General features: G+C 37.8%; 1 protein-coding gene across 1 annotated transcript in view; it reads right to left on the reverse strand.

Annotated features, from left to right (window-relative positions):
* Nucleotides 1–1,270: 1,270 nt before the first annotated feature.
* Nucleotides 1,271–21,269, reverse strand: part of LOC100592035 (zinc finger protein 93-like) — a 32,655-nt gene continuing 12,656 nt past the window's right edge. The window contains 4 exon segments of the mRNA XM_030820304.1: nt 1,271–2,215; nt 2,217–4,591; nt 17,647–17,742; nt 18,875–19,001. Of these exon segments, the coding sequence (XP_030676164.1) occupies nt 2,027–2,215; nt 2,217–4,591; nt 17,647–17,742; nt 18,875–19,001 (2,787 nt within the window). The 3' untranslated portion in view covers nt 1,271–2,026.

Genomic DNA, 21,269 nt, shown 5'->3' on the forward strand with positions numbered 1-21,269 from the left:
ATAACTTTGGATAATATGGTACTTTAATGATATTTATTCTTTCAACCCAGAGATAAAATGTTTTATATTTATTTGGATTTTCTCTAATTTTTTATTGATATTTTCATTGTAAAGACTTTTTTTTTTTTTTTTGAGACGGAGTTTTCCCTCTTGTCGCCCAGGCTGGAGTGCAATGGCGCAATCTCGGCTCACCGCAACCTCCGCCTCCTGGGTTCAAGCGATTCTCCTGCCTCAGGCTCCCGAGTAACTGGGATTACAGGCATGCACCTCCACGTCCAGCTAATTTTTGTGTATTTTTAGTAGAGATGGGGTTTCTCCATGTTGGCCAGGCTGGTCTCGAACTCCTGACCCCAGGTGATCCACCTGCCTTGGCCTCCCAAAGTGCTAGGATTACAGGCATGAGCCACCACGCCCAGCCAAGATTTTTTAACTTTTTGATTATTTTCTCAGAGATTTATTTATTTACTTATTTTTTGAGACAGTGTCTTGCTCTTTCTCCAGGCTGGAGTCCAGTGGCATGATCTCAGCTCACTGAAACCTCCACCTTCCTGGGTTCTAGCAATTCCCCTGCCTCACTCCTAATTAGCTGAAACTACAGACATGTGCCACCATGCCCAGCTAATTTTTTATATTTTAGTAGAGATGGGGTTTCACCATGGCCAAGATGGTCTTGATCACCTGGCCTCGTGATCCACCCACCTTGGCCTCCAAAAGTGCTGACATTACAGGCATGAGCCACCAGGCCTGGCCAGAAATTTATTATTTAATGCTATAGTAAATACAATTTTTTTCTTCCTTTTTTTTTTCTTTTTCAGATGGAATCTGGCACTGTTGCCCAGGCTGGAGTGCAATGGCACAATCTCTGCTCACCACAAACTCCACCTCCCGAATTCAAGCAATTCTCCCTCAGCCTCCCAACTAGCTTGGACTGCAGGTGCTAGCCACCATGCCCACCTAATTTTTGTATTTTTAGTAGAGATGGGATTTCAACATGTTGGCCAGGCTGATCTCAAACTCCTGACCTCAGATCATTCACCCGCTTCGGCCTCCCAAAGTGCTGGGATTACAGGCATGAGCCAAAGTGCCCAGTGTGTTCCTCTGTTTAATTAGATAGTTTAAGTGTATAAAACCATACATATACATGTATGTTGATTTTATATTTTGCTAATTTACTCAGCGTATTTATTAGTTTAGACAGGTTTTAATGTACTGTTTAAGGTTTTTCAAATATAAGATTGTATGATCTACAAACAGTGACATTTTATTTTTCTTCAATTTCAACGGTTATTTTTATTTCTTTGACTAGTTCTTCTGCCACACACTTATAGTGCTACATTAAAATAGAACCACTGACAATGGGCACAATATAGTTTTGTATTGGTGTCTGAATTTGATGGAGCAAACACCTTTTCAAGTTTTCATAAACTGATATTAGAAGATCTTCTTTCGATGGGCCCTTAGGGTGATGAGATGCCCTCTGAATTTATAGTGATGAGGGGTTCCAGCTTGGTCACAAGGTTGCTGGGTCTGCACTAGAGTCCACCTTTAGCTGGCTTGTTACAGGGGCTTGGGTAGTTGTAATTCCCATTTTATTTTTGGACAGACTGCATATCCTTCAGGACTTTGCTCTGTAGGGCAGACACTAGGGCATGTTCTGGCAGTCAGGTCTGCATATGGTGGGCCTTGTATCAGGATGTGGATGAGTATGGCTTTCAGTGAGTACCAGAGAGCATTTCCTCAGGTTAACTGTGTGGGTTTCTATATAGGCAGAACTGACTTTAAGCTGTGGCTCAGGTAACTGAAACTGAGTCATTGAACCACTTCAGGGACCATAGTAAAGGCCAAGGTCTGCAGGCCTGCCTACATGGCTGTAAATGGGCCGCTTCCTCCAGGTCTCTGGAATGGCAGGACCTCTGCCAGACTGTGGCTGGGAGGAGTTTGGGATGGTTACAGAGTAAGTTCAGAATTCTCAGTGTATAGTAAGGTGTGAGGACCACTTGAAGGCTTTGCCACATTCTTCACATTTCTAGGGTTTCTCCCCAGTATGAATTATCTCATGTCTACTAAGGCTTGAGGGTGAAATAAAGGCTTTGCCAAATTTATCACACTTGTATGGTTTGTTTCTCTGCAGAATGAATTTTCTTATGTGAAAAAAGGGTTGCAGAATGGTTAAAAGCTTTGCCACATTCTCTACATCTATACGGTTTCTCTCCAGTATGAATTATCTTATGTGTAGTAAGGTGTGTGGATAGGTGAAAAGCTTTGCCACATTCTTCACATTTGTAGGGTTTCTCTCTAGCATGAATTTTCTTATGTTTAGTAAGGGTTGAGGACTGGCTAAAAGCTTTGCCACACTCTTCACATTTGTAGGGTTTCTCTCCAGTATGAATTTTCTTATGTTTAGTAAGGGATGAGGACTGGTTAAAAGCTTTGCCACATTCTTCACATTTGTAGGGTTTCTCTCCAGTATGAATTTTCTTATGTTTAGTAAGGGATGAGGACTGGTTAAAAGCTTTGCCACATTCTTTACATTTGTAGGGTTTCTTTCCAGTATGAATGATCTCATGTTTACTAAGGGTTGAGGATGCAGCAAAGGCTTTGCCACATTCTTCACATTTGTAGGGTTTCTCTCCGGTATGACTTCTCTTATGTGAACTAAGGACAGAGGAGTACTTAAAGGCTTTGCCACATTCTTCACATTTGTAGGGCTTCTCTCCAGTATGAATTCTCTTATGTCTAGTTAGGATTGAGGACCAAATGAAGGCTTTGCCACATTCTTCACATTTATAGTGTTTCTTTCCCATATGAATGATCTCATGTCTACTAAGGGTTGAGGATGCAATAAAGGCTTTGCCACATTTATTACACTTGTATGGTTTCTCTCCAGTATGAATTCTCTTATGTGTAGTAAGGGTACAGGAGTACTTAAAGGCTTTGCCACATTCTTCACAAACGTAGGGCTTCTCTCTAGTATGAATTTTCTTATGTTTAGTAAGTGTCGATGATTGGTTAAAAGCTTTGCCACATTGTTCACATTTGTAGGGTTTCTCTCCAGTATGAATTTTCTTATGTTTAGTAAGGGATGAGGACTGGTTAAAAGCTTTGCCACATTCTTTACATTTGTAGGGTTTCTTTCCAGTATGAATGATCTCATGTTTACTAAGGGTTGAGGATGCAGCAAAGGTTTTGCCACATTCTTCACATTTGTAGGGTTTCTCTCCAGTATGACTTCTCCTATGTAAACTGAGGATAGAGGAGTACTTAAAGGCTTTGCCACATTCTTCACATTTGTAGGGCTTCTCTCCAGTATGAATTCTCTTATGTATAGTTAGGATTGAGGACCAAATGAAGGATTTGCCACATTCTTCACATTTGTGGTGTTTCTTTCCTGTATGAATGATCTCATGTCTCCTAAGGGTTGAGGATGCAATGAAGGCTTTGCCACATTTATTACACTTGTATGGTTTCTCTCCAGTATGAATTCTCTTATGTGTAGTAAGGGTACAGGAGTACTTAAAGGCTTTGCCACATTCTTCACAAACGTAGGGCTTCTCTCTAGTATGAATTTTCTTATGTGTAGTAAGTGTTGAGGATTGGTTAAAAGCTTTGCCACATTCTTCACATTTGTAGGGTTTCTCTCCAGTATGAATAATCTTATGTGTACTAAGGTATGAGGACTGCTTGAAGGCTTTGCCACATTCTTCACATATGTATCGTTTCTCTTCAGTATGAATTTTCTTATGTGTAGAAAGGAAAGAGGAGTACTTAAAGGCTTTGCCACATTCTTCACATTTGTAGGGCTTCTCTCCAGTATGAATTATCTTATGTGTAGTAAGGATTGAGGACCGGATGAAGGCTTTGCCACATTCTTCACATTTGTAGGGTTTCTTTCCCGTATGAATTATCTCATGTTTACTAAGGGTTGAGGATGCAATAAAGGCCTTGCCACATTTATCACACTTGTATGGTTTCTCTCCAGTATGAATTCTTTTATGTGTAGTAAGGATAGAGGATCGGTTGAAGGCTTTGCCACAGTCTTCACATTTGTAGGGTTTCTTTCCTGTATGAATTATCTCATGTTTACTAAGGGTTGAGGATGCAATAAAGGCTTTGCCACATTTATCACACTTGTATGGTTTCTCTCCAGTATGAATTCTCTTATGTGTATTAAGGGTAGAGGAGTACTTAAAGGCTTTGCCACATTCTTCGCAAATGTAGGGTTTCTCTCCAGTATGAATTTTCTTATGTGTCATAAGGGTTGAGAACTGGTTAAAAGCTTTGCCACATTCTATGCATTTGAAAGGTTTTTTTTCAGTATGTCTTATATTATGTCTGTTTGAATTTGAAAATTTATGAAAGACTTTCCCATATTTATCACATTGAAATACTTTGCTCTGGGTAGTTGTACTACATTGGTTAAGTCCATTATAATCTCCTGTGTGCACCTTACACTCATCCACGCTTTCACACCTTTTTATTAACTGTAAATTTCCATGTCCATGTTTTTCATATCTTCTCGGCATCACTTTTTGGAAAGAATCTTTTATGTTCTGCTCTGGCCAAAGGTCTTGGGCAAAATGAGAACATATAACTGAAAGAAACAATAAAAACACATTGCTTCAATTGCTAGACTCAGAAAAATATACTTTACAAATCTAACCTATAAAATTATACAAACTACATAAGATGACATAGTAAAATACCACAAGCTGTAATTTCTTCCTGACATATAAATGTAACAAAAACATACAAATCAAAATAGCATAATCCAAATTTGTGTCACCAAATCATTCAGTAGACACAAAAATACCGGAATTATCACTCAGCTTTCAAAAAGCAGAAAATACTGTAACAACTATTAAGATAAATATTGATGACATTATGCAAAATAAAATGACCCAGCCACAAAAAGACAGAGATTGGATGAGATACATAAAGCAGTTATACTCTTAGAAACAGAAAACAGAGTGGTATTCATTGCCTCAGCCCAAAATCTCCTTAAGCTGATAAGCAACTTCAGCAAAGTCTCAGGATACAAAATCAATGTACAAAAATCACAAGCATTCTTATACACCAATAACAGACAATCAGAGAACCAAATCATGAGTGAACTTCAAATTCACAATTCACAACTCACAATTGCTTCAAAGAGAATAAAATACCTAGGAATCCAACTTACAAGGGACATGAAGGACCTCTTCAAGAACTACAAACCACTGCTCAATGAAATAAAAGAGGATACAAACAAATGGAAGAACATTCCATGCTCATGGGTAGGAAGAACCAATCTCGTGAAAATGGCCATATTGCCCAAGGTAATTTATATATTCAACGCCATCCCCATCAAGCTACCAATGACTTTCTTCACAGAATTGGAAAAAACTACTTTAAAGTTCATATGGAACCAAAAAAGAGCCCGCATCACCAAGTCAATCCTAACCCAAAAGAACAAAGCTGGAGGCATCATGCTATCTGACTTCAAACTATACTACAAGGCTACACTAACCAAAACAGCATGGTACTGGTACCAAAACAGAGATATAGACCAATGGAATAGAACAGAGCCCTCAGAAATAACGCCACATATCTACAACTATCTGATCTTTGACAAACCTGACAAAAACAAGCAATGGGGAAAGGATTCCCTATTTAACAAATGGTGTTGGGAAAACTGGCTAGCCATATGTAGACAGCTGAAACTGGATCCCTTCCTTACACCTTATACAAAAATTAATTCAAGATGGATTAAAAACCTACATGTTAGACCTAAAACCATAAAAACCCTAGAAGAAAACCTAGGCATTACCATTCAGGACATAGGCATGGGCAAGGACTTCATGTCTAAAACACCAAAAGCAATGGCAACAAAAGATAAAATTGATGAATGGGATCTAATTAAACTAAAGAGCTTCTGCACAGCAAAAAAAAACTACCATCAGAATGAACAGGCAACCTACAGAATGGGAGAAAATTTTCACAACCTACTCATCTGACAAAGGGCTAATATCCAGAATCTACAATGAACTCAGACAAATTTACAAGAAAAAAACAAACAACCCCATCAAAAAGTGGGCAAAGGATACGAATAGACACTTCTCAAAAGAAGACATTTATGCAGCCAAAAGACACATGAAAAAATGCTCATCATCACTGGCCATCAGAGAAATGCAAATCAAAACCACAGTGAGATACCATCTCACACCAGTTAAAATGGCGATCATTAAAAAGTCAGGAAACAACAGGTGCTGGAGAGGATGTGGAGAAACAGGAACACTTTTACACTGTTGGTGGGACTGTAAACTAGTTCAACCATCATGGAAGTCAGTGTGGTGATTCCTCAGGGATCTAGAACTAGAAATACCATTTGACCCAGCCATCCCATTACTGGGTATATACCCAAAGGATTATAAATCATGCTGCTATAAAAACACATGCACACGTATGTTTATTGCAGCACTATTCACAATAGCAAAGGCTTGGAACCAACCCATATGTCCAACAACAATAGACTAGATTAAGAAAATGTGGCACATATACACCATGGAATACTATGCAGCCATAAAAAATGATGAGTTCATGTCCTTTGTAGGGACATGGATGAAACGGAAATCATCATTCTCAGTAAACTATCGCAAGGACAAAAAACCAAACACCGCATGTTCTCACTCATAGGTGGGAATTGAACAATGAGAACACATGGACATAGGAAGGGGAACATCACACTCCAGGGACTGTTGTGGGTGGGGGGAGGGGGGAGGGATAGCATTAGGAGATACACCTAATGCTAAATGATGAGTTAATGGGTGCAGCACACACCAACATGGCACATGGATACATATGTAACAAACCTGCACATTGTGCACATGTACCCTAAAACTTAAAGTACAATAATAAAATAAATAAATAAATAAAAATATAAATAAAATAAATTTACTGACACTTTAGCTGAATGTTCTAACTGGCAAAATTGACTAGTTGTCACCTCTTCTACAAATAGAGATTCTTAAGCAACTGCAACAAATAGGTGAATTAGAATAGGGCACCAAAGACAGACCCAATCTATAGAGATATGTAGAGTTTTTGTTTTGTTAACTATAGAACATCCAAAACTAGTTTTTCTGGAGATAATCATGAAATATTTTCTTTCTTAAAAAATCATTTTTAAATGCCATTTTTTCTCATCAAGAAACCAATACGTTTTGTGAAAGAAAAATAAAAACTCAAAATGATGTTTTAGGACTGAGTAGAATTATTACCTACAATAGCAAAGCATATGCCAAGGAATCCAACTTTCAGAACAGCTGGCTCCCAATTTTCCTATAGAGGAAAATCTTTATAGATCAAATTGTTGAATCGCAACAGGAATTCTGATGGGGTGGCAGCTGGGTCCTTTTGATAAAAATTGGGTATTCCTAACTCCAGGCTAGTCTCAGGATTCCCAGGATTGTCCTCAGGAAAACTCCTTCATGGCTTGTGCCTGAATTTAAGGCTTTCAGGAATGTAAGCATTCTCCAGCCATCTGGTGTGCCTATTTTAACACTTTGATATGTATTTCCAAGTATCGTCCAGAAACATTGTTTTAGTTCATATGCCTAGCAAGAGGATAAAACTGTACCTGTACCCTCACCAATGCTGAGTAATTTACAAGTAAAATCTTTGTTAGTTTGACATATGAAAAAAAAAAGAAAAAGAAAACAGAGTGGTGTTTGAAAAGAACCACAAAATACAAAGAATGGTAGTTGTTTAATGTGTATTGAGATGTAGCTTTGCAAGATAAAAACACTCTAGTGATATGCTGCATAACAATGTCAATATAATAAGACCAAACTGAATATTTGGAAATACATATTTTGAGATGGAGTCTCACTCTGTCTCCCAGGCTGGAGTGCCTCCTGGGTTCTAGTGATTCCCCTGCCTCAACCTCCTGAGTAGCTGGTACTACAGGCATAGGCCACCATGCCTGGCTAATTTTTTGTATTTTAGTAGAGATGGGATTTCACCATGTTGGCCAGATGGTCTCGATCTCCTGACCTCGGGATCCACCAACCTCAGCCTCCCAAAGTGCTGCAATAACAGGCATGTACCTGTAGATACACCATATAAAATAATTTTAATATCAATAACAAACTGGAAAATATACAGGCATAGTTTTATATTCAACTGATGTTGTTATGAGATTAAAATATATTGTTTTAACTTTAAGATGTATGTAATCTCCAGTTTTTGAGATGATTACAAAGATATTATTTATAGAAAGTATGCAAAAGAATATAAAATATAATCAAAGCATGCCAGTACAAAATTAAATGAAAATTAAGTAAGTAATACAGAAAATGAGAAAAATATAACTACTAGAAACACATAAAACAATAACAATATTAGTGGTAATAACAACTTCATTTCTTTAACCAATCATTTCAAATATAGATTAAACTACCTAATGAAATGAAATGTAATCATAGGACTTTGGAAGGTCAAGGTGGGCTGATCACTTGATCCCAAAAGTTCAAGATCAGCCTGGGCAACATGGCAAACCTCTGTCTCTACAAAAAATACAAATAAGCTGGTTGACAGAGTGAGACACTATCTCAAAAATAAATGAGGCTGGGCACGGTGGCTCATGCTTGTAATCCCAACACTTTGGGAGGCTGAGGCAGGCAGATCACCTGAATTCAGGAGTTCAAGACAAGCCTGGCCATCATGGTGAAACCCCGTCTCTACTAAAAATACAAAAAATTAGCTGGGCATGGTGGTATGCACCTGTAATCCCAGCTACTCAGGAGGCTGAGGCAGGAGAATCACTTGAAACTGGGAGGTGAAGGTTGCAGTGAGCTGAGATCATGCCATTACACTCCAGCCTGGGCAACAAGAGTGAAACTCCATCTCAAAAACAAACCAAATAAAACAAATAAATAAATACACATATAAATATATATATAAATAAAATTATATAAAGAAAAAGATATAGAATGCCTAAGTGTTTTTTTTTAAAAAAGCATACAGTATGCTGCCTACAAAGGACTTACTTTAGCATTGAGTCAAATAGGCTGAAAGTAACAGAATGAAAAAAATGTATATTCCATGAAAATAGTAATCACAATTGAGTAAGGTGGTCATAATTATATTAGGCATAATATGCTTTAAGTCAAGTACTTCTACAAGACAAAATTGATATTATATTGTGGGCAGCAAGCCACCCTGGTGCCAAGGCAAGAGACCAAGGACATGAGCTGTTCCAGCATAATAAAATATAAAATAAGAATAGTTATACCAGATATAGATCTTAGATACGATTATATATGAATATCATTAATCATTAGTTGGTAGCAATTACTCTTTATTCCAATATTATAATAATCTTTGATCTATAATCATAACCTAGGAAAAGCCAGGCCATACAGAGATAGGAGCTGAGGGGACATAGTGAGAAGTGACCAGAAGACAAGTGTGAGCCTTCTGTTATGCCCAGACAAGGCCACCAGAGGGCTCCTTGGTCTAGCGGTAACGCCAGCGTCTGGGAAGACGCCCGTTGCCAAGCAGACCATGGTCTAGGGGTAGCGTCAGAGTCAAGGAAAAACACCCGTCAGAGTCAAGGGAAAACACCCGCTACTTAGCAGACTGGGACAGGGAGTCTCCCTTTCCCTGGGGGTGTTTAGAGAAGACTCTACTCCTCCACCTCTTGTGGAGGGCCTGACATCAGTCAGACCTGCCCACAGTTGTCTGGAGGCCTAATCGCCTCCCTGTGATGCTGTGCTTTAGTGGTCACGCTCCTAGTCCACTTTCAGGTTCCATACTGTACACCTGGCTCTGCCTTTTAGATAACAGTAGCAAAATTAGTGAAAGTACTAAAAGTCTCTGATATGCAGAAATAATGGCATAAGCTGTCTCTCTCTCTCCCTCTCTCTCTCTCTGCCTTGGCTGCCAGGCAGGGAAGGGCACCCTGTCCAGTGGACATGTGACCCATGTGACCTTACCTATCATTGGAGATGACTCACACTCTTTACCCTGCCCCTTTTGCTTTGTATCCAATAAATAACAGCGCAGCCAGACATTCAGGGCCACTACCGGTCTCTGTGTCTTGGTGGTAGTGGTCCCCTGAGCCCAGCTGTTTTTTCTTTTATCTCTTCATCTTGTGTCTTTATTTCTACAATCTCTCATCTCCGCACACAGGGAGAAAAACCCACTGATCCTGTGGGGATGGTGCCTACATTATATGATGGTAAAGTGAGTTGATTTAGCAGGAATGTATAACTATAATATTTATCTATCTATATGTATATGTATGTATAACATCAGAGCTCCAAAATATATAAAGCAAATACTAATAAAAGTGAAGCAACATATACATAGCAACATAATGATTGTAGACATCAAGACCCAGTTTGCAATAATAGAAAATTCAGGTAAAAAATAACAACCAAAAAACTTAGACAACATTATAGACTATATTGATTCTTTTGCATATAGAGAAATACTTGAGAGTGCATAATTTATAAAGAAAAATTGTTTATTTGGCTCACAGCTTGGCAGAGTGTATAAGCAGTGTGTGCCAGCATCTGCTTCTGGTGAGGATTTCAGAAAGCTTAAAATGAAGGTGGAAGGTAAAGAGTAACTGGACATATTATATGGTAAGAGACAGATCAAGTATGAGGTGAAGGAGTCACGTTCTTTTAATGAACCAGCTCTTATTTGAATTGATAGAGTGTAAACTTTTTGATTACCGAGAGGATGTACCAAGCCATTCATGAGAAATTTGCCCCCAATGACCCAAACGTATCCCACCAGGTCCCATAGCCAACATTGAGCATTTATATTGCAGCATGAGATTTGGACAACAAGGACATCCAAACCATATTATAGACCAACTAGGCTTCACAGACACACACAAAACTCTCCAGTCAAAACCAGGATAATACATAATATTCTTATTTGCATTCTGTTAGGACATATAACAAGTTTTATTAAATTTAAAAATACTGACTTGGTGCCATAGCTCTTGCCTATAATCCTAACACTTTGGGAGATCCACTGGTGTCAAAAGTTTGAGACAATCCTGGGCAACATAGTGAGATCTTAACACTACAAACAAGCAAACAATTAGCCAGACATGGTAGTGCATGTCTACAGTCCTAGATACTCAAAAAACTGAGGTGAAAGAATAATCACTTGAGCCCAGGAGGTTGAGGCTACAATAAGGTAAAATTCTGCCACTGCACTGCAGCCTGGGTGACGGTAAGATCTTGTCTCAAAACAACAACAACAAATCAATTTAAAAACACTAAAATTATGCACTGGGTGCTTTCTAATAAAACCTGAATAAAACTAGAAATTAAAAAGCAAAAGTCAAACTGGCAAATTCAAAAATATGTGAATATGAAACACACTCTTCAATATATTCTTGCTCAGGGGTCAAAAATTTCATTTTTTAAAGATAACAATACAACCTACAGTTAAAAGCTACAGTAACATAAACAATATGATACTGACACAAAGATAAACAGATGAAAGAACAGAGAGCTCAGAAATGAACCATTTTGTATATGATCAAATTATTTTCCACAAAGTTGCAAAATTTACAAAATAGAGAAAAATAATCTCTTCAAAAACTGAACACTGATGAAGCTGATTTCTTAACATTAAGTTGGCTTATTTTCTTGAATGATACAAAAACATATTTTAAATAAACTACTTAGACAGAAAAATACATAAATGAAAGAAAGTATTTATAAATCTATATCCAAAACATGTAACACAGGCCAGGGGCAGTGTCTCAAGCCTGTAATACTAGCAATTGGGGAGGGTGAGGTGGGCAGATACCTGAGGTCAGAAGTTCAAGTCCAGCCTGGTCAACATGCTAAAGACCATCTTTACTAAAAATACAAAAATTAGCTTGGCCATGTGGCATGCACATGTAATCCCAGCTACTTGGGAGGCTGAGGTATGAGAATTGCTTGAACCAGAAGGCAGAGGTTGCAGAGAGCTGAGATTGCACCACTGCACTTTAGCCTGGGCAGCAAAGCAAATCCATGTTTATTGTAATCAGTATTCACAAAAGCCAATAGGCTGAAGCACCCTAGATGTCTCTTGATTTATAAACATATTAAAAAATGTAACATATACATACAATGGAATATTATTCCACCTTAAAGAGAATAATCTTGTCACCTTTTTAGATGAACCTTGTGAATATTATGTCACCTGAATTAATCCAGTAACAAAATTATGGATACTGTATGATTCCACTTATGAGATATCTTAAGTAGTCAAAATCATAAAAACAGAAAGTAGAAGGCTTGTCTTTCAAGGTATGGAGAGAGGGTAAAATGAGCAATTGTTACTTAATGGATATTGAATTTAAGTTTTACAAGATGTTAAGTTTCTAGAAGTCTTTTGCATAACAGCATGAATATACTTAACATGCATGAAATAAACAGCTTTTTTTGAGATAGGGTCTCACTCTGTCACCCAAGCTGGAGTGTAGTGGCACAATTTTGACTCCCTTCAATCTCCCAAGTAGCTGGGACCATAGCTGCACACCACCATTCCTGGCTATTATTAAATTTCTTCCATAGAGAGGGGTCTCCATATGTTGCCCAGGCTGGTCTCAAACTTTTGGGCTCCAGGGATTCTCTTGGCTTGACCTCCCAAAATCCTGGGATTACACATGAGCACCACAAACACACCTGGCCCTGAAATATACACTTAAATAAATTTAAGATAGTAAATTTTATGTTATGTGTTTTTAAAACAATGTTTTCAAAGAAAAACTGAAAAAAATACAGAATTATAAATCTTTTTGAAAATTACCTTCAAATCACAAAAGTGTTTCTTTCGCAAAAAGAAATATATATTCATCATTAAACACATGGTGAAAATAAGACTATCTCCATGACTACTCACTTAAGACAAGATAAAACTACCATCGAAAATCAGCTAAGAAAGAATATAAGCCATAACTAAAATTGGAGTCATATTTATAGATATACACATATACATATATAATCTGATTGATAGACATGCATAATTTATCTCTTAATTAAACCTCAAATTGACTTAAAGTGTACAAACAGAATTGCAAATTGTCTAAAATTATAATACATAAGTAAAACCAAAAAACACAAGAAACTAATGTTAAGAAACCTACAATGAGGCTGGGTGCAGTGGCTCACACCTGTAATCTTAGCACTTTGGGAGGCCAAGGCACGAACCACAATCCCTTGAACCCCGGAGGCAGAGGTTGCAGTGAGGCAAGATCAAGCCACTGCACTCCAGCCTGTGCAACAGAGTGAGACTCTGTCTTGAAAAAAAAAAAAACCCTACACTGAGAAAACACACTAATATGGAACTTTGAAACAATAATAGAAATGTTTACTCATAAAACCAGGATGTGGTTTTTTGAAAAGATCAACAAAATTGATAGACTGCTAGCAAGACTAATAAAGAAGAAAAGAGAGAAGACTCAAATAGATGCAATAAAAAGTGATAATGGGAATATCACCACCCATCCCACAGAAATACAAACTACCATCAGAGTATACTGTAAACACCTCTATGCAAATCAACTAAAAAATGCAGAAGAAACGGATAAATTCCTCAACACATACACCCTCCCAAGACTAAACCAGGAAGAAGTTGAATCTCTGAATAGGCCAATAACAGGCTCTGAAATTGAGGCAATAATTAATAGCTTGCCAACCAAAAAAAGTCCAGGACCAGACGGATTCACAGCTGAATTCTACCAGAGGTACAAGGAGGAGCTGGTACCATTCCTTCCGAAACTATTCCAATCGATAGAAAAAGAGGGAATCCTCCCTAACTCATTTTATGAGGCCAGCATCATCCTGACACCAAAACCTGGCAGAGACACAACAAAAAAAGAGAATTTTAGACCAATATCCCTGATGTACATCGATGCAAAAATCCTCAATAAACTGGCAAACCGAATCCAGCAACACATCAAAAAGCTTACCCACCATGATTAAGTGGGCTTCATCCCTGGGATGCAAGGCTGGTTCAACAGACACAAATCAATAAATGTAATCCAGCATATAAACAGAATCAACAACAAAAACCACATGATTATCTCAATAGCTGCAGAAAAGGCCTTTGACAAAATTCAACAGCCCTTCATGCTAAAAACTCTCAATAAATTAGGTATTAATGGGACATATCTCAAAATAATAAGAGCTATTTATGACAAATCCACAGCCAATATCATACTGAATGGGCAAAAACTGGAAGCATTCCCTTTGAAAACTGGCACAAGACAGGGATGCCCTCTCTCATCACTCCTATTCAACATAGTGTTGGAAGTTCCGGCCAGGGCAATCAGGCAGGAGAAGGAAATAAACAGTATTCAATTCAGAAAAGAGGAAGTCAAATTGTCCCTGTTTGCAGATGACATGATTGTATATCTAGAAAACCCCATCATCTCAGCCCAAAATCTCCTTAAGCTGATAAGCAACTTCAGCAAAGTCTCAGGATACAAAATCAATGTGCAAAAATCACAAGCATTCTTATACACCAATAACAGACAAACACAGAGCCAAATCATGAGTGAACTCCCATTTACAATTGCTTCAAAGAGAATAAAATACCTAGGAATCCAGCTTAAAAGGGATGTGAAGGACCTTTTCAAGGAGAACTATAAACCACTGCTCAACAAAATAAAAGAGGATACAAACAAATGGAAGAACATTCCATGCTCATGGATAGGAAGAATCAATATCATGAAAATGGCCACACTGCCCAAGGTAATTTATAGATTCAATGCTATCCCCATCAAGCTACTTCTGTGAAGAAGAATGACTTTCTTCACAGAATTGGAAAAAACTATTTTAAAGTTCATATGGAACCAAAAAAGAGCCCGCATTGCCAAGACAATCCTGAGCCAAAAGAACAAAGCTGGAGGCATCATGCTACCTGACTTCAAACTATACTACAAGGCTACAGTAACCAAAACAGCATGGTACTGGTACTAAAACAGAGATATAGACCAATGGAACAGAACAGAGACCTCAGAAATAATGCCACACATCTACAACTATCTGATCTTTGACAAACCTGACAAAAACAAGAAATGGGGAAAGGATTCCCTATTTAACAAATGGTGTTGGGAAAACTGGCTAACCATATGTAGAAAGCTGAAACTGGATCCCTTCCTTACATCTTATACAAAAATTAATTCAAGATGGATTAAAGACTTAAATTTTAGACATAAAACCATAAAAACCCTAGAAGAAAACCTAGGGAAAACCATTCAGGACACAGGCATGGGCAGGGACTTCATGTCTAAAACACCAAAAGCAATGGCAACAAAAGATAAAATTGACAAATGGGATCTAATTAAACTAAAGAGCTTCTGCACAGCAAAAAAAAACTACCATCAGAATGAACAGGCAACCTACAGAATGAGAGAAAATTTTTGCAATCTACCCATCTGACAAAGGGCTAATATCCAGAATCTACAATGAACTCAGACAAATTTACAAGAAAAAAACAAACAACCCCATCAAAAAGTGGGCAAAGGATATGAATAGACACTTCTCAAAAGAAGACATTTATGCAGCCAAAAGACACATGAAAAAATGCTCATCATCACTGGCCATCAGAGAAATGCAAATCAAAACCACAGTGAGATACCATCTCACACCAGTTAGAATGGTGATCATTAAAAAGTCAGGAAACAACAGGTGCTGGAGAGGATGTAGAGAAGCAGGAACACTTTTACACTGTTGGTGGGACTGTAAACTAGTTCAACCATTGTGGAAGTCAGTGTGGTGATTCCTCAGGGATCTAGAACTAGAAATACCATTTGACCCAGCCATCCCATTACTGGGTATATACCCAAGGGATTATAAATCATGCTGCTATAAAAACACATGCACACGTATGTTTATTGCGGCACTATTCACAATAGCAGAGACTTGGAACCAACCCAAATGTCCAACAATGATAGACTGGATTAAGAAAATGTAGCACATATACACCATGGAATACTATGCAGCCATAAAAAATGATGAGCTCATGTCGTTTGTAGGGACATGGATGAAGCTGGAAACCATCATTCTCAGCACACTATCGCAAGGACAAAAAACCAAACACCGCATGTTCTCACTCATAGGTGGGAATTGAACAATGAGAACACTTGGACACAGGAAGGAGAACATCACACACTGGGGCCTGTTGTGGGGTGGCAGGAGGGGGGAGGGATAGCATTAGGAGATATACCTAATGTAAATGACGAGTTAACGAGTGCAGCACACCAACATGGCACGTGTATACATATGTAACAAACTGGCATGTTGTGCACATCTACCCTAGAACTTAAAGTATAATAAAAAAAAAGAAAAAAAAAGAAAGAAGGAAGAAAGGAAGGAAAGAAAGTCACTGAAATCAAAGAAAAATAAGTAAAAAGTTGCTGTTTGTAGATCACACAATCTCATATTTTAGAAACCATAAACAGTATATTAAAAACTCTCTAGCCAGGCATGGTGGCTCATGCATGTAATCCCAGCACATTGACAGGCCAAGGTGGGCAGATCACCTGAAGTCGGGAGTTTGAGACCACTCTGACCAACATGGTGAAACCCCATCTCTACTAAAAATACAAAATTAGCCAGGCACGGTGGTGGTGAGCTGAGATCGTGCCACTGCACTCCAACCTGGGCAACAAGAGGGAAACTGTCAAAAAATAAAAATAAATAAATAAATAAAGCTGTCTAAACTAATAAATACACTCAGTAAATAGTAAATTACCAAAATAGAAAATTAACACACAAGTATATGAATGGTTTCATGCACTTAAAAGAAACTATTTGATAAAATAGAGGAAGAAAAATCTTATTTAATGTAGCATTAAAAACACTTCTGGGAAAAAAATTGACTAAGGAGATAAAAAATCTTTACAATAAAAAAATTAGAAGATCCAAATAAATTTTAAAATATTTTATGTCTATGACTTGAAAGAATAAGTATTATTAAAGTGTCATATTATCCAAAGTAATCTACAGATTCAATAAACTTCTTATCAAAATTGCAGTGGTATTTTTTTCACAGTAATAGAAAACACAATTCTAAAATTTACATGAAACTACAATAAAGTGTGAATAGCCAAAGCAATCTTGAGGAAAAACAACAAAGCAGAAGCATATCATATGTTTAATTGCAAACTATATTGAAAAACTATGTAGTGATAAAAATAGAATGGACTATAAAGAAAAATGAACAAAAAAATGCAATAGAAACTACTCTCACACATCTTAGACCCGATGCAAAAACAGAAATAAAAAGTAGTTTTAGTTTCTCAAAATCATGCAGATATTTTTGTGTCCCCAAGAGAACGGAAAAGCAGCCAGATTGTGCAATCTCTTATATGCCATGAAGAGGACTTTGGCTCTCACTGTGAACTTGAAGGAAGCTCACCAAAACAAAAGTAGAATCCTTAGACAATTTAAAAGCATAAGACAGAAGATGTCCCTTTGTGAGAGCAAAATTAAGAAACAGAAACAAAAACAAAAAACAGCTGCCCAGGAACTATTTCCTTTGGAACACAGCTTCCCGAATCACATTTTAAGGACTGGCTTTCTCTTTACCTTGGGACCTCTTACTGTGTTGTCTGTTGTATTCATTTTCACTCACACCTACCTGAGGGGTTGGCTACCATCTCGTGTCTTTTCATAGTCAAAGGTTTTTTTCCTTGTTCCAGACGGGTGATCAGGTCTGGCTTAGAGACAACAATACCTGTTTTGTTAAGAATAAATAACATGAATCTTGCTCATGTTCTCCAATTACAAGCTAGTAATGTGCTTAGCAAAGACGATGTGATAAAATATTCTAGTAAATTAATACCAAAATACAAATTTATAACAGGAATTTATAGATATTTAAACAATACTTTCAATTTGCCAGGTGCAGTGGCTCACGCCTGTGATTCCAGCACTTTGGGAGGTCAAAGCAGGTGGATCACGAGGTCAGGGGGAGGCCAAGGTGGGTGGATCACGAAGTCAGGAGTTAGAGACCAGCCTGGCCAACATAGTGAAACCCCATCTCTACTAAAAATACAAAAATTAGCAGAGCATGGTAACGCACGCCTGTAGTCCAAGCTACTCGGGAGATTGAGTCAGGAGAATTGCTTGAGCCTGGGAGTCGGAGGTTGCAGTAAGCCAAGATCATGACACTGCACTCCAGCCTGGGCGAAAAAAAAAAAAAAAGGAAAAAGAAAATACTTCCAATTTGTAGGTTTCTTAATTTTACTACCTGGTACCACTGAATCAAAAATTGGTGGTAGCATTTAGATTTTCAGGTGGGGGCTACAATATTTTATGTCAGTAAATTTCTGTGATTACCATTAATTTAGAGTGAAGAATACAGCTCAACTCAGGAATGTGGAAAGATTGGATTAAGATGAAACATCTTGAAGAAATTTTTGTTTTTTTCTCGAGAAGTAATCTTGCTCTGTCATCCAGGCTGGAGTGCAACAGCACGATCTCGGCTCACTGCAACCTCCGCGTCCTGGGTTCAAGCAATTCTCTTGCCTCACCCTCCCAAGTAGCTGGGATTACAGCCTCATGCCATAACGCCTGGCTGATTTTTTGCATTTTTAGTAAAGATGGGGTTTGACCATGTTGGCCACGCTGGTCTCGAACTCCTGGCCTCAGGCAATCCCCCCGCCTTAGCCTCCCAAAGTGCTGGGATTACAGGCGAGAGGCACTGAAGAAATTCTTTTCTAAATGAACAAATTCCGAAGATTTTCTGGAAAAAATGTATCTGAAACTCCTTTATCCAAAGAATAAATTACTAAAAAACATTCTACAAAAAAGAGAAATAAAACCTTTAGGGTATATTATGAATTATGTATTAAAGTTATCCTCACCAAGGAAGACCAGGTTACTGTAGTTCTCTAACATCACATTCCTATATAGATTCCGCTGTGCAGTGTCCAGGCAATGCCACTCCTCCAGAGAGAATTCTATGGCCACATCTCTAAATTGCAATGGTCCCTGGAAAACACACGCACATATTTTTACCAAGTGGCCATGGGTGGAATTTTTAATTTGACTTCAGGTGAAATGAGAGAGTAAAGAGAAGTGGTTCTGACTTATAGGACTAAAATTATCCAATAAAATAATCTTCAACACAGAAATATTCTCTAATGTATTCTCTGAGAAAAAAAGCGCAGCATTAGATCCACAACATCAGTTCATATATGATATTTTCCTAGATAATAAAGTATAAAATTAAGGGCATAAACATGAACATGTACATTTTTGAGTGCTATATTTACATCATACAGAATGAGATGTGAATATTTTTCATATGGAAAAGACATGTTGAGCTAGAAGTCACCTCTCAAATTTTAATATGTACAATAAGCTGAAGACCTTGTTATGCGGGGGTTTTTTCCCAGAAGATCTGGAACGAAGTCTGATTTTTTGAATTTCTAACAAGCTCGCCAAAAATGTCAATGTTTTTGGCCCGAGAAGGATATTTTGTCAAACATCCAGTAAGTGGAAGAGCCTATGTTTTTCCAAGTTTTTCTGGCCTGTAAACAAAGATAACACCCTTCATTTTCCATAGAAAATTATGTAGAAAGGAAAAGAAAAAAGGACAACTGCCAGATTAAATGTGATGGTTTATGCAAATCTGCTGCATAAGGATGCTTAATAATGAAGAGAAAAATAATTAACTATAGTGAAAAAATCTGTCAGAGAGCTACTTCACCAAGTGAATCATTAACCATTAACTGCACTAGGACAAATTTTTCTGATGTGTTAATGCACACAGAACACAGCATCACTGTTGAAATATTCCTCCCAAATAATGTAAATTATAATCTGAATTTAACCATAAAGAAACATCAGTTTTATGCAAACTCCAAAATACAGTTAACTCCTACATTCTGTAATTTTTAGTAGTAATTTTAAGTAGGCTTCATTTAGCACCCTAGAGAGCAGGTATCTCCTAATAATTTTTTTCAGAACTTTCTGGGTAATAAATTCCATCCCATTTAAATAAGCATTTTCTGAATTCTGTTCTGCATACAGCTAATGGAACATATGAGTGAAGGCTTTTACTTTACCATCTTTACTAAGGACCACAGTTTTCTCCAACAGAAATCTTGAGTATCCACATCTTTCTGTGTTCAACAGCCACAAAGGGAATATTTTTAATATTGTGGATCATAAATTATTGCTGATAATTCTGCATGGCATATAAGAAGCTATGACATACAGAATGTAGACAAATCTTTGGGATATAAAAAAGAAATATTTTTCAAAGACCCTTGACTATCATAGGAATTTTAAGAAGTAGTTAAATCAAACTCAGGGAGGAAAAACACAAGTAGAGAAGTAAAGGTTTGTGAGTACTAAACGCATGGCAGTCCAGGAGGCAGAGTGGACACAGCTCTTCATCTGACACGTTTACCTGAAGAAAAGCCATTTTTTTCTTTCTCCTCCTTCCCTGGAGTTTCTTCTCAGATGAGATTCTCTGTACGAATTACACCTGCATCTGGATAAACATGTTGTACACCTTTAAATGCATATTCTCCAGATGCAGGTGTAATTCGAGGTGTACCACATGTTTATCTGCCAGCATGACATCATCTGGCAGAAAAAGACAGAAAAACCACCCATTTCTATCCTTTAAAACAAAAGACATTCGGGAACAATGAGCTACTCCATAAGATAAAAATATAAGTCTCTCCTTTCCTGTCCTCAGGTGCCCTCCCCTGCCATAGACACCAGCAACTTTTGCTACAGTAATGGAAATATGCACCACACTTACCTGTCCCTACCAAACTCAAATAGAATAGGCCCTGTGACCACCCACTAGTGCATAGGTGGAACTTAACTCTCTTAAAGTTCTTATACTTGATTCTGGCATCACCCTAGAGTCACGTGAGGCACTTCATTAAAAAAACATGGATGCTTCCACCCACAACAATAAACAGAAGCTGTGGGGAGGGCACAAGAGATTTCAGCAAATTGGTCACGTGATCCTAATGAGAAGCCTGGGCTGATAATCACTAAGCTAAGCATTGCCTCTCAAGCTTTAATAAGCTTATAAATCACTTGATAATTGTGGCCGCACATTCTGTAATGTGATTCTGCAGGTTTGAAAAGGGTTTATGAATGAGTGTTTTAAACAAGTCCCCTGTCAATGCTGATGTTGCTCCCCCCTGGCTCATTATTAGTATTAGTTAAGAGAAAGCAGAACAGCACAGGGTCCCTTACACTTAGCACTCTTGCCATAACCAAATACTTCTA

This window comes from Nomascus leucogenys, chromosome 10 (assembly GCF_006542625.1).
Source record: "Nomascus leucogenys isolate Asia chromosome 10, Asia_NLE_v1, whole genome shotgun sequence".
NCBI lineage: Eukaryota > Metazoa > Chordata > Mammalia > Primates > Hylobatidae > Nomascus > Nomascus leucogenys.